This window comes from Vigna umbellata, chromosome 4, assembly GCF_029865625.1.
Source record: "Vigna umbellata cultivar VRB3 chromosome 4, Vumbellata_1.0, whole genome shotgun sequence".
Classification (NCBI taxonomy): domain Eukaryota; kingdom Viridiplantae; phylum Streptophyta; class Magnoliopsida; order Fabales; family Fabaceae; genus Vigna; species Vigna umbellata.
The window spans coordinates 8,072,738-8,095,583 of NC_142168.1; the positions used below are offsets into that span (position 1 = coordinate 8,072,738).

The following is a 22,846-nucleotide window of genomic DNA, read 5'->3' on the forward strand; positions in this document are numbered from 1 at the left end:
CTCTTTATGTCAATGTCCAAGATCCGCCTTACTTCTCCTAGCTCCTTCATCTCAAAAGCACCACCCAATTTTGCTTTCATCTCATGAATCATGCTCCTGTCACTGCTAGCAATCAGAATATCATCCACGTATAGAAGAAGATACAGTACCTCAGTTTCACGGTTTAGAATATATACGCAGTCATCATAATTGTACCGCTTGAAGTTAAGCTTTATAAGGAAATCATCAAATTTCCTGTACCACTGCCTTGGACTTTACTTCAAGCCATACAAAGACTTCTGCAATAGGCACACCCTATCATCCAAAGCAAATCCCTCTTGATGCTTCATATAGATGGTTTCCTCCAAGTTTCCATGCAGAAACGCAGTCCTAACATCGAACTGTTCCAGGTGCAAATTATGGTGAGTTACTATAGCCATTAGAACTCTGACCGAACAATATTTCACCACAAGAGCAAAAATCTCATGATAATTTATACCTTCAATCTGAGTAAAGCCTTTGGCAACAAGTCTTCCTTTGTACCTTGCTTTCTCACCCCCAGGTATAACTTCCTTTTTCTTGAAAATCCATTTCGAACCTACAACCTTATTACCCTTTGGCAAATCCACCAATCTCCAGGTGCTATTCTTCCTCAACGCCTCCAGCTCTTCCTCCATAGCACCCTACCAAAGATGTCGATCGCTACTGTGAAGAGCCTCCTTGTAACTTCTCGGTTCATCCGAGCTTTCAATATCTTCAACAGCATTCAAGGCGTAGCAAATTAGATCTACCTCTCTAAACTGTTTGGTTGGCTCAGAGATCCTCTTTTCCCAATCACGGACAAGCTGATAATTTCTCAATTCAACACCAACTCCTCTTGAGTGACTCACATCACCAGATATACCATTTGTATCATCACCAAGATCTGTGATAGACTGTCTTTGCCCTTCACCCGTTCGGTTCTCATCTAGTGATCGAACAGTTTCGTCTCGCACTTCACCCGTTCGGTCTTCCTCAGTCAATGACTGAACGACTCCATCAGTAGTATGTCAGAGCGGCTGCAATGGAATGGTTAGCGTGGAATAACAAACCAAGAGAGTTTTTAATACGAACGTGTGCCTTTTAATTTCTATTCAATTAAACTTACCAAACAAATAATAATAACAAATAAAGAGAGTAAGGTTGAGAGAAATTTGCACAGATGATTTTATCCTGGTTCGGATCTTACCAATCCTATATCTAGTTGCTTATCTCAAATCAAGATAAACAGTTCACTACTCACAAAACAATTACAAATTACAATCACAAAGAAACAATTTGTAAAATTTTAGAAACCACCTCTCTTGTTACCCCAAGAGATGAAAGTCACTTCCCCTGTAACCCACAAGGGATGAACACCTCCTCTGAATCTTCACAAAGGATGAACACCTCCTCCGAATGCTTCACGAAGGATGATAGGCTTTTAACTCAGCAACAACAACAACACTCAATCACACTCCCTGTGAAATTTCTCGCTCTATGCCAACACGCCAAGTTCTCAAAGCCACAACACAAGGGTTCAGCAAACCCTAGAACACTTATCACCGCACACTGCAGATAAGATTTTTCAAAATACACTTATTTCGTATTTTGTATTCAATATTTTAGAATGAGAGTCTCAATCTAATTTATAGAGATCTCACTCAAGGATACATCCAAAAATCCTTTGTCAACTAATTAACGAGTGATAACCAATTATCCAATTATGGTAATTAATTATGCATTTAATGAATGCACAATGGTAAACAACTTGTTTAAAAATTCTCATAATCGCTCATTATAATCAATTATGACAAGTCATAATTGATTACTGATAATCGATTATTATAAATTAATAATCAATTATCTTGAGTATAAAATGAAGTTTTCTAATTCACAAAAAACATTTTAAAGCAACCTAGGCAAACAATACATAGGATCAAATATAACCCACATCTTATACATAAATCTACTAAATTATCAAAGCTTTAATATAAAAACAAGTCTTCATGAAGATCTTCCTGTAATAAGAGCACTTGAGACTTGACTTTGAGACATCATTAAAATTTCTGTTCTTTAGCTTTATGCTAATATAGTATGCTCCACCTCAACGAGCGTCTTCTTCTCGCATCCAAGATTTTCAGCATGCATTGTCATTCTCGTTTCATCAAAAACGACATCCCTACTAATGATCAACTTGGACGGTTTAGTATCTAACCTCCATAGCCTGTATCCCTTAACTCCTTCAGCATATCCAAGGAATACACTCTTTACCGCTTGGGCCTCTAGCTTATCCCCTTTGACATGCTCAAACGCCAAAGAATCGAACACCCTCAAGTTTGAGTAATCAGCCGGTTGTCCACTCCAAACTTCCATTGGTGTTTTGTGATTGAGAGTCAAAGACGAACTCCTGTTAATCAGGTATACGACTGTATTGGCAGCCTCTCCCCAGAAAGCCTTTGACAACCCTGATCCAAGCAGCATGCACCGAACCCTCTCCAGAATTGTTCTATTCATTCTTTCGGCTAGACCATTCTATTGAGAAGTTCCCACCACAGTCCTATTGATCCCTTTAACCTTGCAGAACTCATTAAATTCCTTTAAAACAAACTCCAGACCATTGTCAGTTCTGAGGCATTTCAACTTACACCCCAATTGATTCTCAGTCTGAGTATGCCACTCCTTGAACCTTTGAAACATTTTAGACTTATTTTTCAGAACATAGATCCACACTCTTCTTGAAAAATCATCAATTATACTTAGGAAATACGCTCCTCCACCATGAGTTTGAGTTCTTGCAGGCCCCCACAAGTCAACATGAGCATACTCGAATGGTCGTTCGGTTAAGTGTTTCCCTTTGTCGAAAGGTATTCTGTGTGATTTACCCAAGACACAGTGGTCACAGAAATCCAGCTTCTGCAACTTATCTCCCATAAGTAAACCTTGCTTCTCCAATTCTTCAAGGCCCTTCTCACTGATATGTCCCATCCTCAAGTGCCAAAGTCGAGTGGTATTCTCTAACTTCTCACTTGCTACCGAGGCATGACCAATGACAGTCGAACCCTCTAGAATATACAAGTCATTCTTTCTTTTGCCTTTGATAATCACAGAATCTCCAGAATACACTTTCATCACTCCATCTTCAACTTTCGTGGAATAACCTCTAAGATCAAACAAACTGATAGAAATCAAATTTCTCTTCAGTTCAGGCACATATCTCACATCCTGCAACACCATCTCTCGGTTGTCAAACATCTTCAGCCTTACCGACCCTAATCCTTGTACTCGGCAAGCCTTGTTATTACCGAGCAGCATATTTCCATGCTCATTTTGCTCCAGACTCTCAAAGAACTCCTTCACCGGGCACATGTGATAGGTACAGCCAGAATCCATGACCCAGCTCCTTTGAGAATCTTTTGATGAAGCCACCAGAACATCAGCAGATTCATATCCTTCAAAAGCCTCTGCCACATCAGCAATTTCCTGTGGCGAACGGTTTTATCCTTCCCTGGACAATACTTCTTGATATGTCCAATCTTCTGACATTTGAAACATCTCACTTGTTTCGTACATTCTGGTTTTGACTTCTTCCCATTTCCAGTCTGCTTCTTCCATTTGCCTTTCATTGAAATCAGCCCAGATATCACCTCCTTAGTTGCCTTCGAATCTTGGAGCTTTTGAAACTCCTTGGTTCGAATTGACGTCACAACCTCCTCTAGAGTAATAACTTGATCCTTACCATAGAGCAAGGCATTCCTGAAATGCTCAAAGGTTCTTGGAAGCGCATTCAAGAGAGTAATAGCTTTATCCTCATCTTCCAACCTCACGTCAATATTCTCCCAGATCATCAACAATCTTGCTGAATTCTGCAAGCTGCTCCTCTATGGTTCTTGATTATGTCATCTTGAACGAATAAAGTTGTTGCTTTAGACACAACCTATGAGCCAGCGATTTTGTCATGTACAATGACTCCAACTTTGCCCATATTCCAGTCGTAGTCTTCTCCTTCACAACTTCCCTTAGTGTCTTATCACCAAGGCATAATATGATTGCCCTTCTTGCCCTATCTACCATTCTTTTCTTCTCTTCTTGCGTGAAAGTAGCATCCATGTTCAATTCCCCCTTCAATGCATCATCACAGCCCTGCTGTATCAAGATAGCATCCATCTTGATCTTCCACAGCCCGAAGTCATTTGATCCATTGAATTTCTCTACGTCGAACTTGGTTGCCATCGTTTTTGGATTTTCTTGATTCACAGCCCCACGGTGGGCGTCAATTGTTGGGTTCGCATGAAATAGAGAAACCAGAAAACCCAGAGAAGAAAGAACAATAGAGAGAAAAAACAGAGAAGAAAAAATGATATGTGAATAATACTTCGAGATTGAATTAATTCCCAAAACGCAAAGACAGGATACAATATATAGCCAATCCAAGCGACTGAAACAAACATAACAGAAAGGCCGAGCGGTCATCAGCAGTAGAGGTCGAACACAGGGCGAGTACAACAAAGACTGAATAGTACAGCCAAAGTCAAAACCTAAAGTACATGACTGAACGATCACAAAGAGACCGAGCGGTCTTAACCAAATACGAGTAATAGAAGAGTCTAACCTACAAGAATGAATGACTATTAGAGTGTCAGGATAACCCCTAAGATTAAGCTTCCTACATTCATACCAACAACAATTTTCATACCACCACTAAGAATTCTTCCTTAGAACTCTTAAAACCACAATTCCATATCATCATGTATTTCAATCCATGTCACTGAGTATACAATAAAAAATCACACCATTTATATCCAAACATAGTAGAGAAAAGAAAAGAAAACAACCAAGAATGCCTAAACTCATTTGCCTAGCCCCAGAATCATGGCACTCAACAAGCACAAACTCGTTCAGCGAGCAAATCACGAGCTCAAACAGAGAACTTCTCCAGCCTAACGATCTAGCTCACCTAGCCTCTACTCAATACTCACTCAATGAGCTATTTGCTCACCCAACTACTCTACATAATCCTGCAGAACAGCAATTTTGTAAAATTTGCACCCATCATCAACACATGTTCTAACTTATACACTTCTATATACCTACAACTCTTCCTTACCATTTCTAAACCTTCATTTAGGTTTACCAACCCATTTATAACCAAACTTAACTCTTGCTTTAATAATTTTGACATGAACTCATGCTTGTCAACACTAAATCAATCTGAAGATTTTATTTTATCCATTTCTAAGCATATTTTTGACAAATACTGGTTTTCATATTCACTCATCATCCCAAAATCTCATTCATCAAAACCCCTCATTTTAACACAATACAAGTCCACATTTGAACTAAGCTCATCTTTCTCAATTTCATAACCTATTTTTGACCATTTAAGAACTTATACCAATTATAACAAACCCTATACCACTTACTAAACATCAAATACAACTCCAAATTCAGTAATTTAGAATTTTGCATATCAATATCCCAAATTTGGATTACCACAGTCTTGCACTCCATTCTACGTCAAATTCATCATCAATTAATTACATAATAATCATACAATACCAACAATGACAACATCACAACATAAATTCCCAAATTTCCCAAAATCTACATTTTCTTAAATTCAGCTCACATAAGTTATCATATAACCATATTTCATCAAATCAATTACTCAAGTATCTAATTAATTAAAATTTCAATACCATGTAAACACATTAAAACATGCTATTAATTTATACCTTATCTATGAAAAAAAAAGTTTCCCTTACCTTATAAGAAACGCTACCAAGCTTTACCTTATAAGAAACGCTTCCAAGCTTTACATGATGCACTACTTTTGCTTCAAGCTCAAGGAACTCTGAAAACGCCTACAAACCATAGAAACATGATCAAAGCAAGTCCTTAGGACCTCTGATCGACGAAGAACTAGAAAAGGAACTCAAATGACACATGCGAAGGAACTCCTACGCAAAACCTTAAACCAAAAATTAAAGAAGGGATAGAAACTTGTTCTAGAACGAAAACTGATAAGTAGAAAATGAATGATTCATCACCGTGATCGCTTAAACAGTTATTGATCGTCAAATAAATGATTCAAGAGTTATAAATTATAAGAGAAGCAAAAGGAAACTCAAAGAAAGAATTCTAAAAGAATAGTGAATGTTTTAAATAATAAGACATGTTTATGAAATTCTATTTATATTATTAAATTATTTTAACATTAAAATAGTCGGTCTCATTATTTTAAAACACTTATCAACTCGAATAATCTATTTTTTAGTTCTTACTATAACAATCACATTTATAAATAAATACGTGAATATAAATATAATATAATCTTTAGTAGAAAATATTATATATATATATATATATATATATATAATTAATAGTGTTATTTTATGAAAATTTTGAAATTGAATCAATATTTAAAATATTTTATAAGTTGTCACCGAATAATTTTAGATATTTAATTTTATGATAAATTTAAATCTTCATTTCATTAATATTGGTTTATAAAAGACATTTGTGTTGTGTTATAAACCAATCAAACAAATACAAATGAAGTGAGTAAAATTTTAATTTAAGAAAAAGGTAAATGAAATATATGTAAATGGAAAATGTATAAAAATTAATATTTCTGAAAAAGAAAAGTTAGGTTTTTTAAAAATTGTTAGAACATTCATGCATGAAATAAATTATTTAATAAATAATAAATTAATTTAATCATTTATGAAAATATTATTATATTTATTTGTTAAATTAAAATAATTACATTTCTATTTTTATCCTTCAAAATATCGTTAATCTAAATTTAATTATTTTATAATTTAAAATAATTATTTTATTAATGAAAAAAATATTTAAAAATAAACAATTATATAAATTATTTATTTTTATATAAATTATATTTTATAGTTTAATAAATTTTTGTTAGAATATAAAGAATAATTTTTTATGTATCTTTACTTTTTTATTTTATTTTTAATAATATAATCATTAACTTATTTGTTAATGAAACTGTCACGGTTTAAATTTTATTATCTTTTTAAACTTTTATTCGACTTGTAATAATTGAAAATATAACTTTAATAAACTTTTAAGTTATTACTTAATAATTTTATTATTCAAGATGTGATGCATATCTGTATATTATACTTAATATTATATTTCAAAATGACAGTTTTAAAGTTTTAAAGAGTTCCAAAACAATATTAGATATTGTTTTTTTTAAAAGAAAGATAAAATTTCAATTTCTAAACTATCATTATTCTAAATTATCAATCACCGGTTCCAACTCTGAAATTATTAACCCAATTTATTTTTATCTTTCTCATGTATTAATATATTATTATTCCATAAAAAATAACAAAACACAAGAAAAAAATATCAGGCTAAATTAATGCATTTAAAAGAAAATTATGAAAAAAATAAATTATATTATAAAAACTTGAAAAATAATTTAAATTTAAACGATTAAATTTTGTAAGAAATTTATTTTTGTTAAATACTTGCACAAGTTTTCTCATTTTTCTCCTATCATTGAGTCATTGAACAATTTCTATAAAATGTAAGAAAAAAAAATCAAATAGTTCATAAATAAACTATTTAATGTCAACCCACATATCTATTCCAAAATCTTAATCATATTTTATTAGTCTATTACATATTGTTCTCAAAACACATCACATAAATTTTATTCAACAATTTCTTATAAGCTAAGAGTTAAATGTTTCATCATCATACAATACATAAAAAAAAACTAAAACATATACATACCAAGAACAACATACAACATAAAAACCAAAACCCCAAAGTTTCCTTCAATTATATCCCAAACAATTTAAATATCTTGAGGGATCATTGGTTTTACACATTTCGTTTTTCAAGTAAAAATGGCTTTTTAATTAAAATAATTATCATACTTATTTTACCTTTTAAATAAATTTAAAATTTATTTTTTTTTTCAAACTATTAAAACCAAAATCTCCACAAATAGTCAAAATAGCTACCTTATTAAAACTCAACGTATGCTCATATCTCATATCATATATACATATCCATGATCTAAAATATATAATTATCATACACAAAAAATACACAAAGAAAATAATTAACCTCTACCTCTTTTTCAGTCAAGCACATAACTATCATATAAGTTATCACAATTTTTTATTTTGCTTATCACTCTTTTTACTTAAATCTAATATTCACATTTCTACCCATAAAAATTTATTAATAATAATAATAAAAGAAAGGTAAATATTTTCATAAATATTTTACTCAAAATGTTCTTTATTCTTTCTAGATGATTAAAAACTGTAATAATAATTTAATCAATTGTCTTTGTTTAATTAAGTCGTTAATAAAATTTTATTATTTTAATATTATATATAAAATGTGTAGAATATAATTTTAAATATTTTTATGTTGTAATGAAAAGTATAGCATAACAGCAATAATAATAACAACAATAATACCAATATTATTGTTATTATTTATTATTATTATTATTAACTTTTAAATTAAAAAACATTAAAATAACAAAAAAATCCAGCTTCTAAGGATTAAAAAGAGCGTCAAATTGATTTGTTCTTTATCTTAAAGCTTATTGTAATTTTATTATTAAGACATAAAACTTAATTTGATAAGTATATTTTATTAAAAAATATTATTGCTATTATTATTTCATTTTTTATCGAGGTTAGAAAAAATATTTAAAATAATGAATTGTCACAACTTTCATATTTTAAAAGTCCCATTCAATTTAGTTTACTTATTAGGGTTATTGGAAAAGCCAGAAAACAAAAGAAATGGTCAAATTTAGTAAAATTGAAAAATGAAGTTGAAGAATGTTGGTAAGTGGAAGGAGAAGAAAAATAAAAAAGAAAACTTAAAGCAGGGTGTATGAGTAAAATGCTCTTTATGTTTTTGTTTTTTTTTTTTTATGCAAAGGGCCTAATTAAACCTAATAAAAAAAATAAATATTGAGCCAACATCAACAACTATGCTAACAAAAAATAGTTTTTAAAAAAATACGACCTTCCCCTTTTTAATTAAATGAAAAAATTAGTGTCTTTTTATTACAAGAAACAAAAACCTAAGAACATAAGGAATTACAAAAAGCCTAATAAACGTAAAAAAATTATTTCAAATTACAATTGACAAGCAGAAAGAGAATAAAAATTCGATTTCATTAATTTAAATTGTTCATATTTTATGGATACTAATAAAAGACAAAAATTGGATAAATTATTAATTAAAAAGAAGTCAAAAACTAAACTTTTACACGTAAATTAGCAGAAAAAGAAGTAAAAAACTAATGTGAAAATAACATTTTCCTTTATAAAAAGCAGAAAAATAGCAGTAGTTTTCATTCTCATTTTCCAATTCAAAGAGAAAACATCTGGAAAACATGTTCACAAACAGTGAAACATTATAAAAGTTGACAAACTTATAATCAACCATGATGTAAAAAGTGAGTGAAGATGAAGTTACCATATCCCTGTTTCTAACCCAGGCACACTGATTCAGAATCCTCAACATCATCTTCCACAGACACACTTGTTGCATCTTCTCTCGTACTCATGCTAATGCCGGATGCTGATGAACCAACAACACTTTCTGCAACACCACCATCTGTCACCCTACTTTTTCTCTTGCCTCCTCTGCTTCTTCTCCGTTCCCTCAACAACTCACAAACCTCATTTCCATCTCCTGCTTCTCCATTTCCAACTTCATTAGAACAGTGCTGTGGTGTCACCAGAAAAAGAACTGGCCTGTAACAACAACATACGAGACTCATAAGAAGACCAATGTAGACATACAAAGACACCCAAACATAAAATGTCCACTTCCAATTTCGAACCAACTCTTTCGTCCAAGGTAAATTGGATCTCATCAAAATTTCAGCTTCATACAGCTCTGGAAGATTTGATGTTCCTGCTCTTGGATGCAAAGTTACTCTGATAGCATTGCTTCTTCTGTAGTCTTCTCTGTGTCTCAGTATTTCTACATTGATATTCTGAGTCTCCCCTGAGATTCCCATTACCAGAGGCACGCCCATCAGAAAGGTTCTGGCCAGTCGAATCGGTGAGCTTCTGAACCGCAACATGCATGGCTGGCTAGATTTTGCTACCACATGTTCATTCACAGATACTAGTTCTGTTGTCAACTGCAAAAATGTTTCCAAAATTAGTTATTGAAAGAGATCATTGATGAAGGATACAGTGCCAGCAATTGAAGTTATATCATATCATATCATACCTGAAACACGCCAAGCTCCCTGTTGAAGTCAGATTCAGGCATCACGAGGACCAGAGAAGCGAAAAAGGTGTGGCCAACGGGGACACTGATTTGCTTTTTCCTTAGGTGACCCTTAAAGCTTGTGAATCCATTGAATGAAAACAAAGCTGTTGGGTGAGGTTGGGTGTAATCAAAATGCAATTTTTCCTTGACAGAAACGGGTTCCTCCACCCAGAACCGAACCAGGCCAACACCCACCACAGTAGCCAGAAAAAGGAAGAAAATCAAAATCATGCACACATACGCAACACTGAGAAAGCAAAGTCCGAGCTTCTTCAGCAAGAGTGTGCCACCGTGAGTGATTTGAGAAGGAACACGTTGCACTGCTGATTCAACACTGTCTGTGGTCTCCTCAGCTCGGTGGTAGGACTGTGAAGCCACGGCAAAAAGAGCGAAGAGAGGGGAAAAGAGCGACACCAGGCCATTGTAGACCAAATCCGTTTGAAAGGATGGTAGTTTTGGTAGTGGTGTGGGCAAAAGAAACCCTTCTTCTTGGTGTTCCTCCATGGGAAGATGATGGACTGGAGTTTCATAGGGAGAGATAAGGATAAACGCATGCAGGTGCATTATGCAGCATACGTGTCATCTATATGAGATGAAGATAGTGTCGTGTCAATATGCATGCGTTCGCTGAAAATAAGCTTTCGGCTATTGTGCTAAAAATCCTATGGCCGAATATATCATTATTATGTGTAATACCAACATTTCTATTCATGTGGAATTGAAGCACTTTCGTGCTCACCAATGTCATACGATCAGCTTTTAGCAAAGTCTGTAACTAATAAAATAGCTTCAGAGCTTCTCTAGCTTGGCGCTATCCCAGAATTGATTTCACATAAATTCTTCGTAATTACCTTACAATATTAATTTATATGATGGTAAGTATTTTTCTTTATATATTTGGTTTCAAATAAAAAATTGATTATGGATCTTGGAATTAATTGAGTTGAAACGTTTATATAACTTTTATGTTGGATAAAAAAAAGTATCCTAAGATTTATTATCAGAGCTTACTTTAACATTAAAAACATCCAAACATAAATAGCATTACGTTCAAATCAATTTTAAATAAAATTAATTTCAGTTAAAATCAATTTTAACACCACTCCTGTCTGCATACTACATTTTTTTTTTTTTCATGCAAATGATGAAAAGCTCTTCTCTCGTAGCACACACCATTCTTCCACGTTTCACGAAGAAGTCAACTACAGCTTTTTGAAGAACAGGGTTTCAGAATTCAAACAATGAATATTTCAGTGGCATATCAGCCTGGGTATAAGCTGCAGACACGCATGCCTAACCCAACAAACCAAATTCCTTATCAACAAATCCATTCTCCCACATCTGCATGCAATCTCATACAGTAGCACTCCGCACTAATCTTTCCAACTCAAGTTCACTTTCTATTTAACTTTATCTCCGCATACATCCATTGGCAGCCTGTCTGGTGTAATTCCACCGTTCAACAGCTTTGAAACAATGACACCCCGGGACAAAACGAACCCATTTTTTTAAAGAAACAACAACCATCCAAGAAAATAGATTATTCTGAGGGCTGCGGAGAATAAGAGTTGAAGGCAGGTTATGGACAGACGCAGTTAATTTGGTCTGTCAACACGATTTCTTTTTTCTTTAGTGCATCATAAAAACATAAAGACCTTTCATCTGATACAAACGCAGGTTCATTTTGTTCGGGAGAACTTTTTTAAATTATAACTCGCTTCAGTCTGAAACCATGTCGACAATTGGTGTCTTATACCTTCTTTTCTAATATGACCGCGAAATCACTTATTAGATTTATCAATTGATCAACGAACTCTAGACCCACACACACACAGTGTGAGTTAAGAATTAGGCACATGAACTGGTAAGGAGTTTTACAGATGAAGAAATCACAATGGATCGGGACTCTGTAAAAGGACAGAGCAGTGAATAAAAAATTGGCTCAAGCGACTCATTGTAATCCCCACAGGCCATGATGGCCTGTCAAATTTAAATATTTAATTTGCATAGATCACGCAATGCTGCAAACTTACAGAAAAGGGTCCTAATTGACCTTGTCCATGCCCAAGTAGTTAGAGGCAGTATCACGTTGGCTCATACTCGACATCAAATCCACCCTTCAACATGAGAAATCCGTAGCTTAATCCTTAAGTTTTACTTTATAAAGGACAAAACTTTGTATGTAAGCAAACAAACCGATTGAGAAGAGTTTTAGTATAATCATTACTAAGATGAAAATTCAGGGGGGCGGGAGGAACATGCTTGTTATTAATGTCTATATCAATTCTATATTCACATGCTGCAGCTGCTATTTGGAAACAAGAGACAATGACAGACATATCCTACCAAATTTATAGCAAAAGATACCAATCTTTCATGCTTAGTCGGGTCTCCAGAGAGGAACATTATTTTACAGCGGAGTACAATAAGATCATTTGGTCAAAATATGGATATGTATATACCTTTGTACTTAAATCTCACCAAACTCGGTAACAGACAACCATTAACTTAATTTATGGGGGGGGGAAACAAGCTTTCGTGACAGCAATTAAAAACAGAGATAATGTTGGTATGAAATGGACAAACACTCCAACCAACTTTCATTATCAAGGGGATTTTATCGGTTATAATTTTGTGGAAGACAGGAGCTGGGTCATGAGCACAGATACCAAAAGCACTACACTAGGTCGTGCTGTCACATAAATGTAGTCCTTACATGAAATTAAATCAAACAGACAGCTCTGTTCGAGAGATCAGAATTCCATCAGTGTCTGCATAGAGCCATTCCCCATCAGAGATCCTTGTCCCAGCAATATTTATGGGAACATGCTTTTCCCCCATGCCTTTCTTATTGGCTTTCATGGGATGGGAAGCTAGGGCTCTCACCCCAATATCACAACCATTGATCTCATCCACATCTCTTATACATCCATTGACAATAATACCGGCCCATCCATTGTTTTGAGCTTGTACAACAGGATTGCCACCCAATATGGCACAGCGTAAACTCCCTCCTCCATCAACAACTAGCACTCTTCCGTTGCCTTTCTCTTCAAGAAACTCGCGAACCAAAACATTGTCTTCAAACACCTTCAAGGTAACTATAGGTCCAGAGAATACCTGTCGACGACCATAAATCTGAAAAATTGGCTGAAGGGCACGAAGCTCCCCACTCAAAACTAACTGCGGGTTCGCATCACACACTTCAGCGGTAGTAACCAAGGCCATTTACTTGAAAAACCTGGAAAAAAAATATATCAAATGTGTTAGATTGGTGTAGAACAAACGGAAATCTATCCTGGTTCACCGAATGAAATCGAATATTATGACAAACGGGTGTCATGGATCCGGCTCTACCACTACTCGATTTATCTTATTTTAAATTAACCATGGCAACTGCTTTTTATTGAAAAATAATTTTTATAATATAAAAAGGACAGAAAAACATGAAATCACTACTTTTAAGTAATTAAAAGCATGTATCAGAATATTTTAATGTTTTTTACTAAAAAATTTTAATCAGTGCTCACAAGACACTCATTGGAGCTCTACTTACATAAACTTGTTATAGATGAAAAACGTTAAATGAATTAAGTTTCTCACACAAGCAACAATTATTTTATGCACTAGTTCAAATCAGTTTTTAGAGAAACTACACGAGAAAAATTTTACAAATTAACTTATATTTATGCTAACTTGAACTTACGAGAGAAGATTAATTCGTTTTACCTTCTTGTTATTCTCCTATCAGTTTTGAATGAGAAATTAATCCAAACATGACCCAAGAAAATTTCCTCAATAAAGTAGCAGAAAGGGAGTCCTGCTGGTGAGTGTCCTATGGTTTTTACTACAGATCAAAATGAAGATATCTTAACAATATTATGTCATAATTTGCTAATAACATAATTCCTATTTGATTCCTTAACTAATATCCAAAGCAAACTAGTTTCCGAGAACAAAGGCACTGGGTAACAATTTGCTCTTAATGCATAGGTAAATGCAAGTCTACCAGCCAAGCTTGCGTTTACATATAAAGCCATAAAAAATCTGTGTAATCAAGTAATTGATATCTCTGTGGAGTTCATCACAAAATTCATTCTCCAATCGAAACTAAATTGGAAAATTCACAAAAAAAATAACCAACAGCCACACAAGACCTTAACATTAGCAATCAAACCTAGAGAGAAAATCAAAGAGTTAATAAACTAAAAACAAACTAGTTAATTAGCAATAAGCCGAAATCAAACACAGCGGGATCAATGCGGATTAGAGCTGAAGACCGTAGGGAGAATAAAAACAGAGAGTGAATCAACACTTAGACCTGAGCATCCAATTCAAAACTTCCAAAAACAAAATCAAACACGGATCAAGTAACGATTTGAATAGGTATTATAAAAAGAGAGAGAGAGAGAGAGCGAGAAAAAGGATTCGAAAATCAAGAGCGATTTGCGAATGAGAAGGAATCGGAAAATGAAGAGACATACCGACGGAGAAATAGATCTGAAGCTGGAAAGAGGCGAGAATGAAAACGCGGAAGGAGTTAAAGCGTCGAGATATTCTTGTCTTCCCACTCACTGCAAATATATTTGATAGTTGATAGTGCGTGAAAATGAAAAATCATAATATTATCAACTCAATTGCCTCTGACTTGTGAAAGGGATCTTAAGTCTTAACCATATGAGTAAATAAATATAAATATTTCCATTTTAATTTTACTACCTTATATATAAATATAATATAATTATGACTATCTCTTCATTGACTTTTCCTTTTCTTTATTCGTTCTATTTATGAATGAAAAAGAAATATTTTAAAAAAGATATTTCTACGTTTTATATTATAAACTAATCAGAAATCCTATAAAATACAATTAAAGTTCCGCCAGTATAAAATGTTCGTATTTACCACATGTAACATTATAATGTAAGAAAAATATGAAAACATCATAAATTACCACAAATGATTTATCAAGTTTTGTAATGAATTTGACTATGTGTAGAAAAAATATTACAATGACAATATAAAAGCTCACGCTTGTAATAATATAGAAGTCAACTTGTTTATTTTTAATTAATAAAGTCGTAATGAAACAATTATTTGTGAAACAAGGTCATATTTAAATAAATGACTGAATAAAGAGGTATAAGAAAATAAAAGGGGGAAAAGGATTGGTTAAAAAAACAGTGCGTAATTATAAGTCTTGTATAAAGAATTGGTTAATTCAATATCAAACGTAACCACTTCATTCAATTCAAAAAATTGCTAAGCTATTGATATTTTTGACTTATTGTCATCGTCACGAGTCGCAACCGAGTATCACAGATGAGAAGCGTGGACTACGTCATCAATGGGCCATTATTGAAGAAAAATCTAATTCACATTTTTCATTAAAACTAATACTATATGTATTTCTTACATTCCGTCTCCAATGGATTTTGAAAAAACAAATATTTTTCATACTTATTAAAAAACTCTCCTATGTTGATTATCAGTCAACAATAATTTTAAAGCTGATTTTAAAAGAAATAAATAAATTCTTAACTTTTTTAATTTCCATAAATTAGTTAGAAAAAGTCCTATTTATACTTACACTTGTTATATTGATTGATTCCGTTTAAACCTGGAGATGAACAGATGAAGTTTTTTTACATAAGTTAAAACTAATGTATTAATGCATATATAAGTAGAAGTGCAGTGCAACTCATGCTTCGCTGTGAATGGAGAATCGCAATCTGGATCCGTGTTTCTGTAGCACCACACGTCATAGTGGGATTTTCCGATCCTCAGTTTTGGAGAGATACGATCGTTAATCATTGAAACGTTTAAAATGTAAACAAAATATCCACTAACAAACACCGACCGACACCACGATAATGTTTGATTCATATCACTAACCATTTTACTTATTCAGAGTGTTTCACTGCACCCCAAAATCCGAAATATGCAACGAAAAATTCTTATAGTTTAATGTTCCGGCTATCATTGAAAATAAGAAAAAAGACTAACAACTTCTATTGGGGTACTGCTCCGAAATTCTCTAGAAAATAGGTTATTATTTTGACTCTTATTGGTTGGGGAATACAGGTACCCTTCATTACATGATGCAGCAAGCTCCTCTCTGGATTTTATGTCAATTTGTGAATGGTCTTCATGTCAATGATCTCACCGAGAGTTCCTTGCTCGAGATGGTCCCACCATTTGAATAAGAAATTGTCCACAACTAGTCTGAACCATGGAGACAGCTTCAGACCTTCTTCTCCTGCATCGGCTTTCCTCAACAGCTCCTTCAACTCATCGCGGTTCACATACTTGATATCAGCCACTTCATCAGGATTGGGATTCACGTTAACATCACGGACAATAAAAAGCAGATAGTCCACTGAAATCAAGGAGAGGATCAAGAAAAGTTGTCAATACTTAACATTCCTTGCACATACATACGCACAGTTAGAATTTGCAGCAAATATCGGCAGATTAGGACCTTTTCAGCTGGAATAAAACGTATGCCCCAAATGGCACTGACAGCTATTAATGGTGCATGTTTAGATTTATGATTGCATTGCCTAAATTATTGTTAATTAACCCTAATTAGTTATACGACAAAATCGGCTTGCTGAAAAAATTGAAAACAATTAAATTGGCTTACGTTCATGCTCTCCCCATTTGCCATCAGAAGGTGCCTTGTAAAGTATGCGACCCAGTGAGGTGAACTGATCAACTGGTACATCTTCAGCAGGAATACCGAGCTCATCCAAAAGCTTCCTCTGAGCTGCATTTCTTACTCCTGGCAACACAAAATGGAAAAACGTAAATAAAAAGGAGCAATGACACGGTAGATTTGTCCGGTCGTTTGGATGAATATAAAAGGTACTTAGTGTATACCAAGGGCATTCTCTTCAATCAGCTCAGATTCACGGTACAGTGGATGGCTGCAACAGGTGTTTGTCCACACAAGAGGGAATGTTACCTTGGTTGCAGATCGTTGCTTCATCATGAAGAGCAGAGAATCTCAGTCAACACAACGAATTAAATCATGAATCTACGACTTTAAAACACATACTACATAGATTTTGTAACAATAATAATTTAAACAAGAGGCAATTAAATGTTACAATGTTGCTCACAATAAATCGTTCAATGTACAAGTCATGATGAAGGTGTTATCAAATTAGAAATAAGAACAAATATAACCGGTAAGAAAATGAATGTTACTACTGTAACATTGTTTTGTTACTTCAGTGAATGACCTTGAAGACTTGGAATTTTATTGATTTTCCTTATGCTCAAAATTAATTGCAGAGAGTGACATTTAAGTAGTTAACAGCAAAAGGTCATTTCCCTTTCATATATTGAGGACCACTAGGTATTTGGCCCACCTCGTGATTTGCATGCAGATGTAAAGCATTCTAATCAGTATGCACAATACACTGAAACAACAACTACAAATATAAATACACCTGATAAACAGTACATAAAAACAAATTTTATCGACAGCAGCAGAGATATGACATAACAAAATGTGGTTCAAGTTCTGCTTTATACTTTTGAAATCAATAGGTTTAGTTTAAACAAGATGTAACTACAAGCTTATGAGGCAAGAAAAACATCAATAATAAACATACCTGGAGCAGCAGCTCATACTTTGAGTTGAACAGAAATACACTGAAAGCTCTATGCAGCAAATTTTCAGCCTCAATCTTCTCCATCAAGTGACCTAATGAAAATCATTGAAGCTCAAAAGAATAAATTAACCAGATCTTTAGGCAGAGAGGAGAAACACAAAAACAGAAAAAGAAAACTATATGTCTAAAAAAGATGTTCAAAAAGTCTCGAGGACTATTTCTTTAGGAAGACAAAATCCGTAGAAGCAGTGAAAATTTATATTTCATTTCAGTTGTCTACTGATCACGTTGATCAAAATCTACTATCAATGTATGATGCAAAAAAAAAAAAACAATTTGTAGCTCTTTAAGGCTTGCCTCATTGGTATTCAGGAGTTTGTTTGCATTAAAGTAACAGCTGGGTTCTCTAGTACATTATAAATTACAAATGTTATCAAATTTCTCATTAATGACCGTTTATTACATGTAGGTGCCTATCGTGAGAGAAGCCCATCCTAGCCATGTGTGTATAATATGGTCAGGATAAATCTCTCTCACTAGAGCATGCCCTCGGTTGACATGCTTTTGTATGTGTGTGCATTCCAGAGAACTGAAAACAAAATTACTGCACAGCTTTTAATTCAATCCAAAACAATAACTGATAAAACATAATCATCACAAACCAAATTAGAGAGTATATTTAAGATTTAGATTTTACTCCTTTTAATCACAGGAAGACGTTTCCTAACATGTACATCAAAATATTTCTAGATGAACCGCAATATTAATTTTTTTTTTCTCAAATCTTCATATCAGAGAATCTGTCTAGAAAATTTAATGATAGTACATCCCAGAATTTACAAGCACACAAATCAGAAAAAACAATCATTTTCAGAAAACACAAATTATAAGCTATTGAAGTAAAAGAATATACAAAACAACTTTTATTTACACTAAGCGATGTGAACGATTGCAATTGAAAACTAAGAATCAAAAGTCCACTTACAATTGTATTTGGAATCGTGACCAACCACGCGGTCATTCTCATCCACCAAAATGCATCTGCCGAAGTTCCAAACCCAAAACAATTACAAATTCGAGGCGAGACAAATAATAATAATAACACAAGAACACTCGCTTCAAAGAATTTTAAAGCCTTATCCGTTAAAAGAATGTAGACAAGTCTCAAGAAAGTAAAGTCACTTCCCATTACAGAAGCACCAGATATTCAAAAGCTCAATTGCTCAAATCTATGCTCTAACCTTCAAAAGTAGCCTATGAAATTGAGAAACAGATTCAATGGACCGAAAATTTTAAATGGACATATTAGAAAAAACCCAGGCTATGAAATAGCAGTTCATCCTAAACCATTCATGATTCTGAATGACAGAGGCATAACCTGTACCGAAGGGATTCTAAGAACAATAGAAGAAAACCCAAAAGTTGGGTTAGAAATATCCTAAGCGCTCTGAGTTAACCTAATTCATCTTCGAAATCAATAATTTAACAGGAACTGATGCACATATTTTTCCTAGCCATCAGTCGCAAGACGACTACAGTGAAAGGCACACCTGAAGTGCTAAGGCCAGTCACCGGGTTAGCACATCACGTTGAGGGTGACTCAGCTATACCTGCACGGTCATATTGATTCCACCTCATCCCCTTCTGTTTTTTATCGCGAAACTTCATTTGAAAAAGACCCTTAACAGACCCAAGGGATTGGTCGAGTGGAGTAAGACAAGGTCATGCATATGACAAGTTGCAGGTTTCAGTCCTCACTCATCTCCTTGAAATGAGATGAAAAATAATAGACACTGAAGTAGTAAATCAATCCTGTGACAGAAAAAAAAAAAAAAAAAAAAAAAAAAAAAAAGCAGCCACCGGTGACTCTCTATTGGAGACTGTACGCACAAACAGCTGTTGTTCGAAAATTCAAGATATTAATAATTTATGTTATGCTACGGTTGAGCACGCCTTTTATATTTTCAAAGCACACACCTCGCCACGTGAAACAGTAACAAAGGAAAAGCAGGGAAATTTCAGAAAATCGTTCCAGTCAACGTTGGCGAAACTAAAGAAATCAAAGCGCCGCAACACACACCAACAGTCCAATTGCACACTAACGCCGCCCAATCAAACAAACAAACAAAACAGGTGGCCAAGAAAACCGCATTCCGTTCTCGACAACCAGATCACAGATCAATCAACCAATCAACGAATAACACAATCACAGAAGTACTGAAAAAACAGAATTAAAAGAGAGGAACGGACTCGTCTTCAAACATAAGGCGGCGCTGGACGGCGTCCATGCCGGCATCGGCGGTGGTGGCGGGAGTTTCACCCATGGCGGTTGTTGAGGAGAAGGAGGGGGAGAGAGAGAGAGGTGTGTGGTGTCTTCTTCTCCTCTGATAGAAAGAGAAAGAAGGAAGAGAACGATATCCTCTGAAAATGGAAGGAGTGTGAGTAATCACGCTTGCTGCAACGTTCCTTTTAAACAGGTTCTGGCTCAGAGTAAAACCGATCGATGATTGTGCCATTTTTTCGATTTTCGATTTCTTCCTTAAACGCACCGCACCACAAACTTTTACTAATTACATCACTTCATATGTTCATGCCACATATTTATAGAAATTAATATATTCAATGGTCAAATAATTCGCATTAAACTATTCTTGTTCTCCTCTTTGAAATAAAATTGTCGTAATAAATGTAATAAATAACTCTTGCTATATAATATAGTCTATCTTCTCATTTGATTTGCTCATTCAATTTTCAGACATGAATAGAGAAGTGTGATTAATTTTTTTTTTATTTTGAAAAACTTATTTAAGAGAATAATTAAAGAATACTTTTTCTTGAGACACGTAATTGTCCAGTTCAAAAGAGAAATGTAATGCTAAGCCAATTTTGGGATTATTTTTTCAGTACAATAAAATCTAATTGATAAATTGCTCTATATTTATAAATTTACATTATAGGCTAGGTTTCTATTTTAATATGATTTATAAATTATTAATGTATATTTTGGATAAATTAAAAATAACTTTTTTATATGTACACTGTTGATTATAGTAATGGCGGCGTTGTGGCAATGTAACAATTTGAAGGCGAAGTCAACATTTTGAATAGACTTTGGTTAATTTTTAAATATTTGTTTTGAAAATCGATTATATTTTATTTTTTTCCGAAGCCGTTTGAAAATGACTAAAAGTAAATGATTAATTAAAAAACCAACAGCTTTGTTCAAACGGTGCGTTTTACATAGCAAGATTTTTCAAAGCTGATTAAAAATCAACCAGATGTTCGCAGAGTGGGTAACGCATTGAAAGTAACAAAATTCATTTAATAGAAAATGAGTGATAATGAGTTTAGAAATCGATTGATGATTATATTTAAAATGTAAAAATTATAACCATTTTCTTTTTAATCACATCTGAGATATGCCACAATACACAATACCCACCCACTATGCTAATATTTAATTTTAGAGTATTATATATGAAATGTTTATATTAATTAATTTATCATGTAATAAAAACCTTATACTAACTACATATGAAATTCTATTCCTTCTCGTTTTAGAGTATACAATTTTGATAAATCGAAATGGTGAGCGTGGGAAACGAGGGTGCGATTTGGCAATAAGAAGAAGATTCGTGGGTTGCACGCTCTCTTGACAATTTTACACAATATATAAATTGCACTCGTGGGAAATGAGGTTTTAGTTCAATTAATTATTCTCTTTTATTTAAGTGCATTTAAGAAAATGTATTTTCAATTTCCTCAATCATACATTAATATCTCTTATAAATTTTAACAAAAATATTAAACTGAAATCTTATTAATGAAATATAATAATTAAATAGACGACTCTACTTAAAATCATTAGTTGCAGATAAAAAAAATGGATTATAAACACTTTCAGGAACAGTTTGGTATGTTAAACCATTTTATAAGATTGCTTATGGAAAATATAGGGTGCAGAAAGAAATGGCCTGACTAATAGCCCATTTTCATTAAGTCGTGTGCAGAAGAACACTGCCTCCTACACTTTCATATTTCTTCCTGCACCTCCATAAGTAAGGTAAAAAGGTCTTTTCGTCAAATCTTCTTTCCCTTTACGTGCACTTCTCTCCCTTCTTCTTTCTAAAATTAAACTATTGGCTATTCCATTTTGTTGATGGATTTTTTTGTATTTGTTGCTGTCAAAATTTAAGACCATATTAATTGTTTTCTAATTGTATACTTCATTAATTAATTAATATAGAAAAACAAAAGTTGAAATAACAAAAATTAGTAAAGATAAAGTCACACCAAAAATAATAAATTAAAAATTAGATATAGAGATGATTATATGAATTGACCTCCATACTTATAAGAAAAACACAAATACTTCACTACAAGTTTTGTAATGGAAAGGTGTGTATAGTGTTATTAATTAAGCATTCACATTTGTTTTCTAATTTTAATTTCAAATAAATATTTTTTTAAATTAAAATAATTATTTTATTAAATTTATTTTTTAAGTGACATTTTTTAAATTTATTTTTTTTTTTCGATTTGATCGTTTTTTTTAAATTAATATTTTTTAATTATAAAATTTCATACAAAATAAATAAAAAACTATTCACAATAAAGTTACAAAAATTATTTTAATTTTATAATTATAATAATAATAACAAATTTACTTTTTTATTATTATCATAAAAATTTGTGAACGCATGTGTATAGCCTACGTGTTTTCACTAGTAATTAATAATGTCTATAATTTCAATAAAAATATCTTAATAACGACAATTGATAAAATTATGATTCAAAAAATAAAATTGTTATTTTGTTTTAAACAATATTTTATTGGTTACATTTTTGTTTTTCTTAACTGGATGCAACGTATTATGCTTATTAATTTAAAATAATAAAATTAGAAAAAAAATTAAATACTTATT

At 33.1% G+C, this 22,846-nt stretch overlaps 3 protein-coding genes across 4 annotated transcripts; all 3 read right to left on the bottom strand.

Moving 5' to 3' along the window:
- Positions 1–5,710: 5,710 nt before the first annotated feature.
- Positions 5,711–10,959, bottom strand: LOC124826473 (Putative adipose-regulatory protein (Seipin)). 2 transcript variants are annotated; one of them, XM_088112009.1, is made up of 3 exons: positions 10,258–10,878; positions 9,490–10,165; positions 5,711–5,861 (listed from the first exon to the last, which is right to left on the bottom strand). In XM_088112009.1, exons 1-2 carry the CDS (start codon positions 10,861–10,863, stop codon positions 9,503–9,505), a joined length of 1,269 nt encoding a protein of 422 aa, XP_087968135.1. In that variant the 5' UTR covers positions 10,864–10,878; the 3' UTR covers positions 5,711–5,861; positions 9,490–9,502. The 2 variants fall into 2 exon arrangements, with proteins under 2 accessions (XP_087968135.1, XP_047155256.1); XM_047299300.2 differs by lacking the exon at positions 5,711–5,861 and having other exon boundaries at positions 9,317–10,165; positions 10,258–10,959.
- A 1,774-nt stretch (positions 10,960–12,733) lies between these two features.
- Positions 12,734–14,940, bottom strand: LOC124826472 (Ribonuclease E inhibitor RraA/Dimethylmenaquinone methyltransferase). Its single transcript, XM_088114671.1, has 2 exons — positions 14,784–14,940; positions 12,734–13,540 (listed from the first exon to the last, which is right to left on the bottom strand). The coding sequence occupies exon 2, from the start codon at positions 13,525–13,527 to the stop codon at positions 13,027–13,029; it is 501 nt and encodes a 166-aa protein (XP_087970797.1). The 5' UTR covers positions 13,528–13,540; positions 14,784–14,940; the 3' UTR covers positions 12,734–13,026.
- A 1,222-nt stretch (positions 14,941–16,162) lies between these two features.
- LOC124826470 (isopentenyl-diphosphate Delta-isomerase I) lies at positions 16,163–20,486 on the bottom strand. Its single transcript, XM_047299297.2, has 6 exons — positions 20,172–20,486; positions 18,907–18,962; positions 17,922–18,013; positions 17,182–17,284; positions 16,946–17,083; positions 16,163–16,678 (listed from the first exon to the last, which is right to left on the bottom strand). Exons 1-6 carry the CDS (start codon positions 20,435–20,437, stop codon positions 16,425–16,427), a joined length of 909 nt encoding a protein of 302 aa, XP_047155253.1. The 5' UTR covers positions 20,438–20,486; the 3' UTR covers positions 16,163–16,424.
- Positions 20,487–22,846: the final 2,360 nt, after the last annotated feature.

Excerpts from the sequence above, each read along its gene's own strand:
- LOC124826473 (XM_088112009.1), bottom strand. The coding sequence starts at position 10,863 with ATGCACCTGCATGCGTTTATCCTTATCTCTCCCTATGAAACTCCAGTC. Across the intron at positions 10,166-10,257 it reads GGGAGCTTGGCGTGTTTCAG|TTGACAACAGAACTAGTATC; the intron begins GTATGATATGAT and ends ACATTTTTGCAG.
- LOC124826472 (XM_088114671.1), bottom strand. The coding sequence starts at position 13,527 with ATGGCCTTGGTTACTACCGCTGAAGTGTGTGATGCGAACCCGCAGTTA.
- LOC124826470 (XM_047299297.2), bottom strand. The coding sequence starts at position 20,437 with ATGGCACAATCATCGATCGGTTTTACTCTGAGCCAGAACCTGTTTAAA. Across the intron at positions 18,014-18,906 it reads TCACGATTCCAAATACAATT|GTCACTTGATGGAGAAGATT; the intron begins GTAAGTGGACTT and ends GATTTTCATTAG. Across the intron at positions 16,679-16,945 it reads CAAATGGGGAGAGCATGAAC|TGGACTATCTGCTTTTTATT; the intron begins GTAAGCCAATTT and ends CCTTGATTTCAG.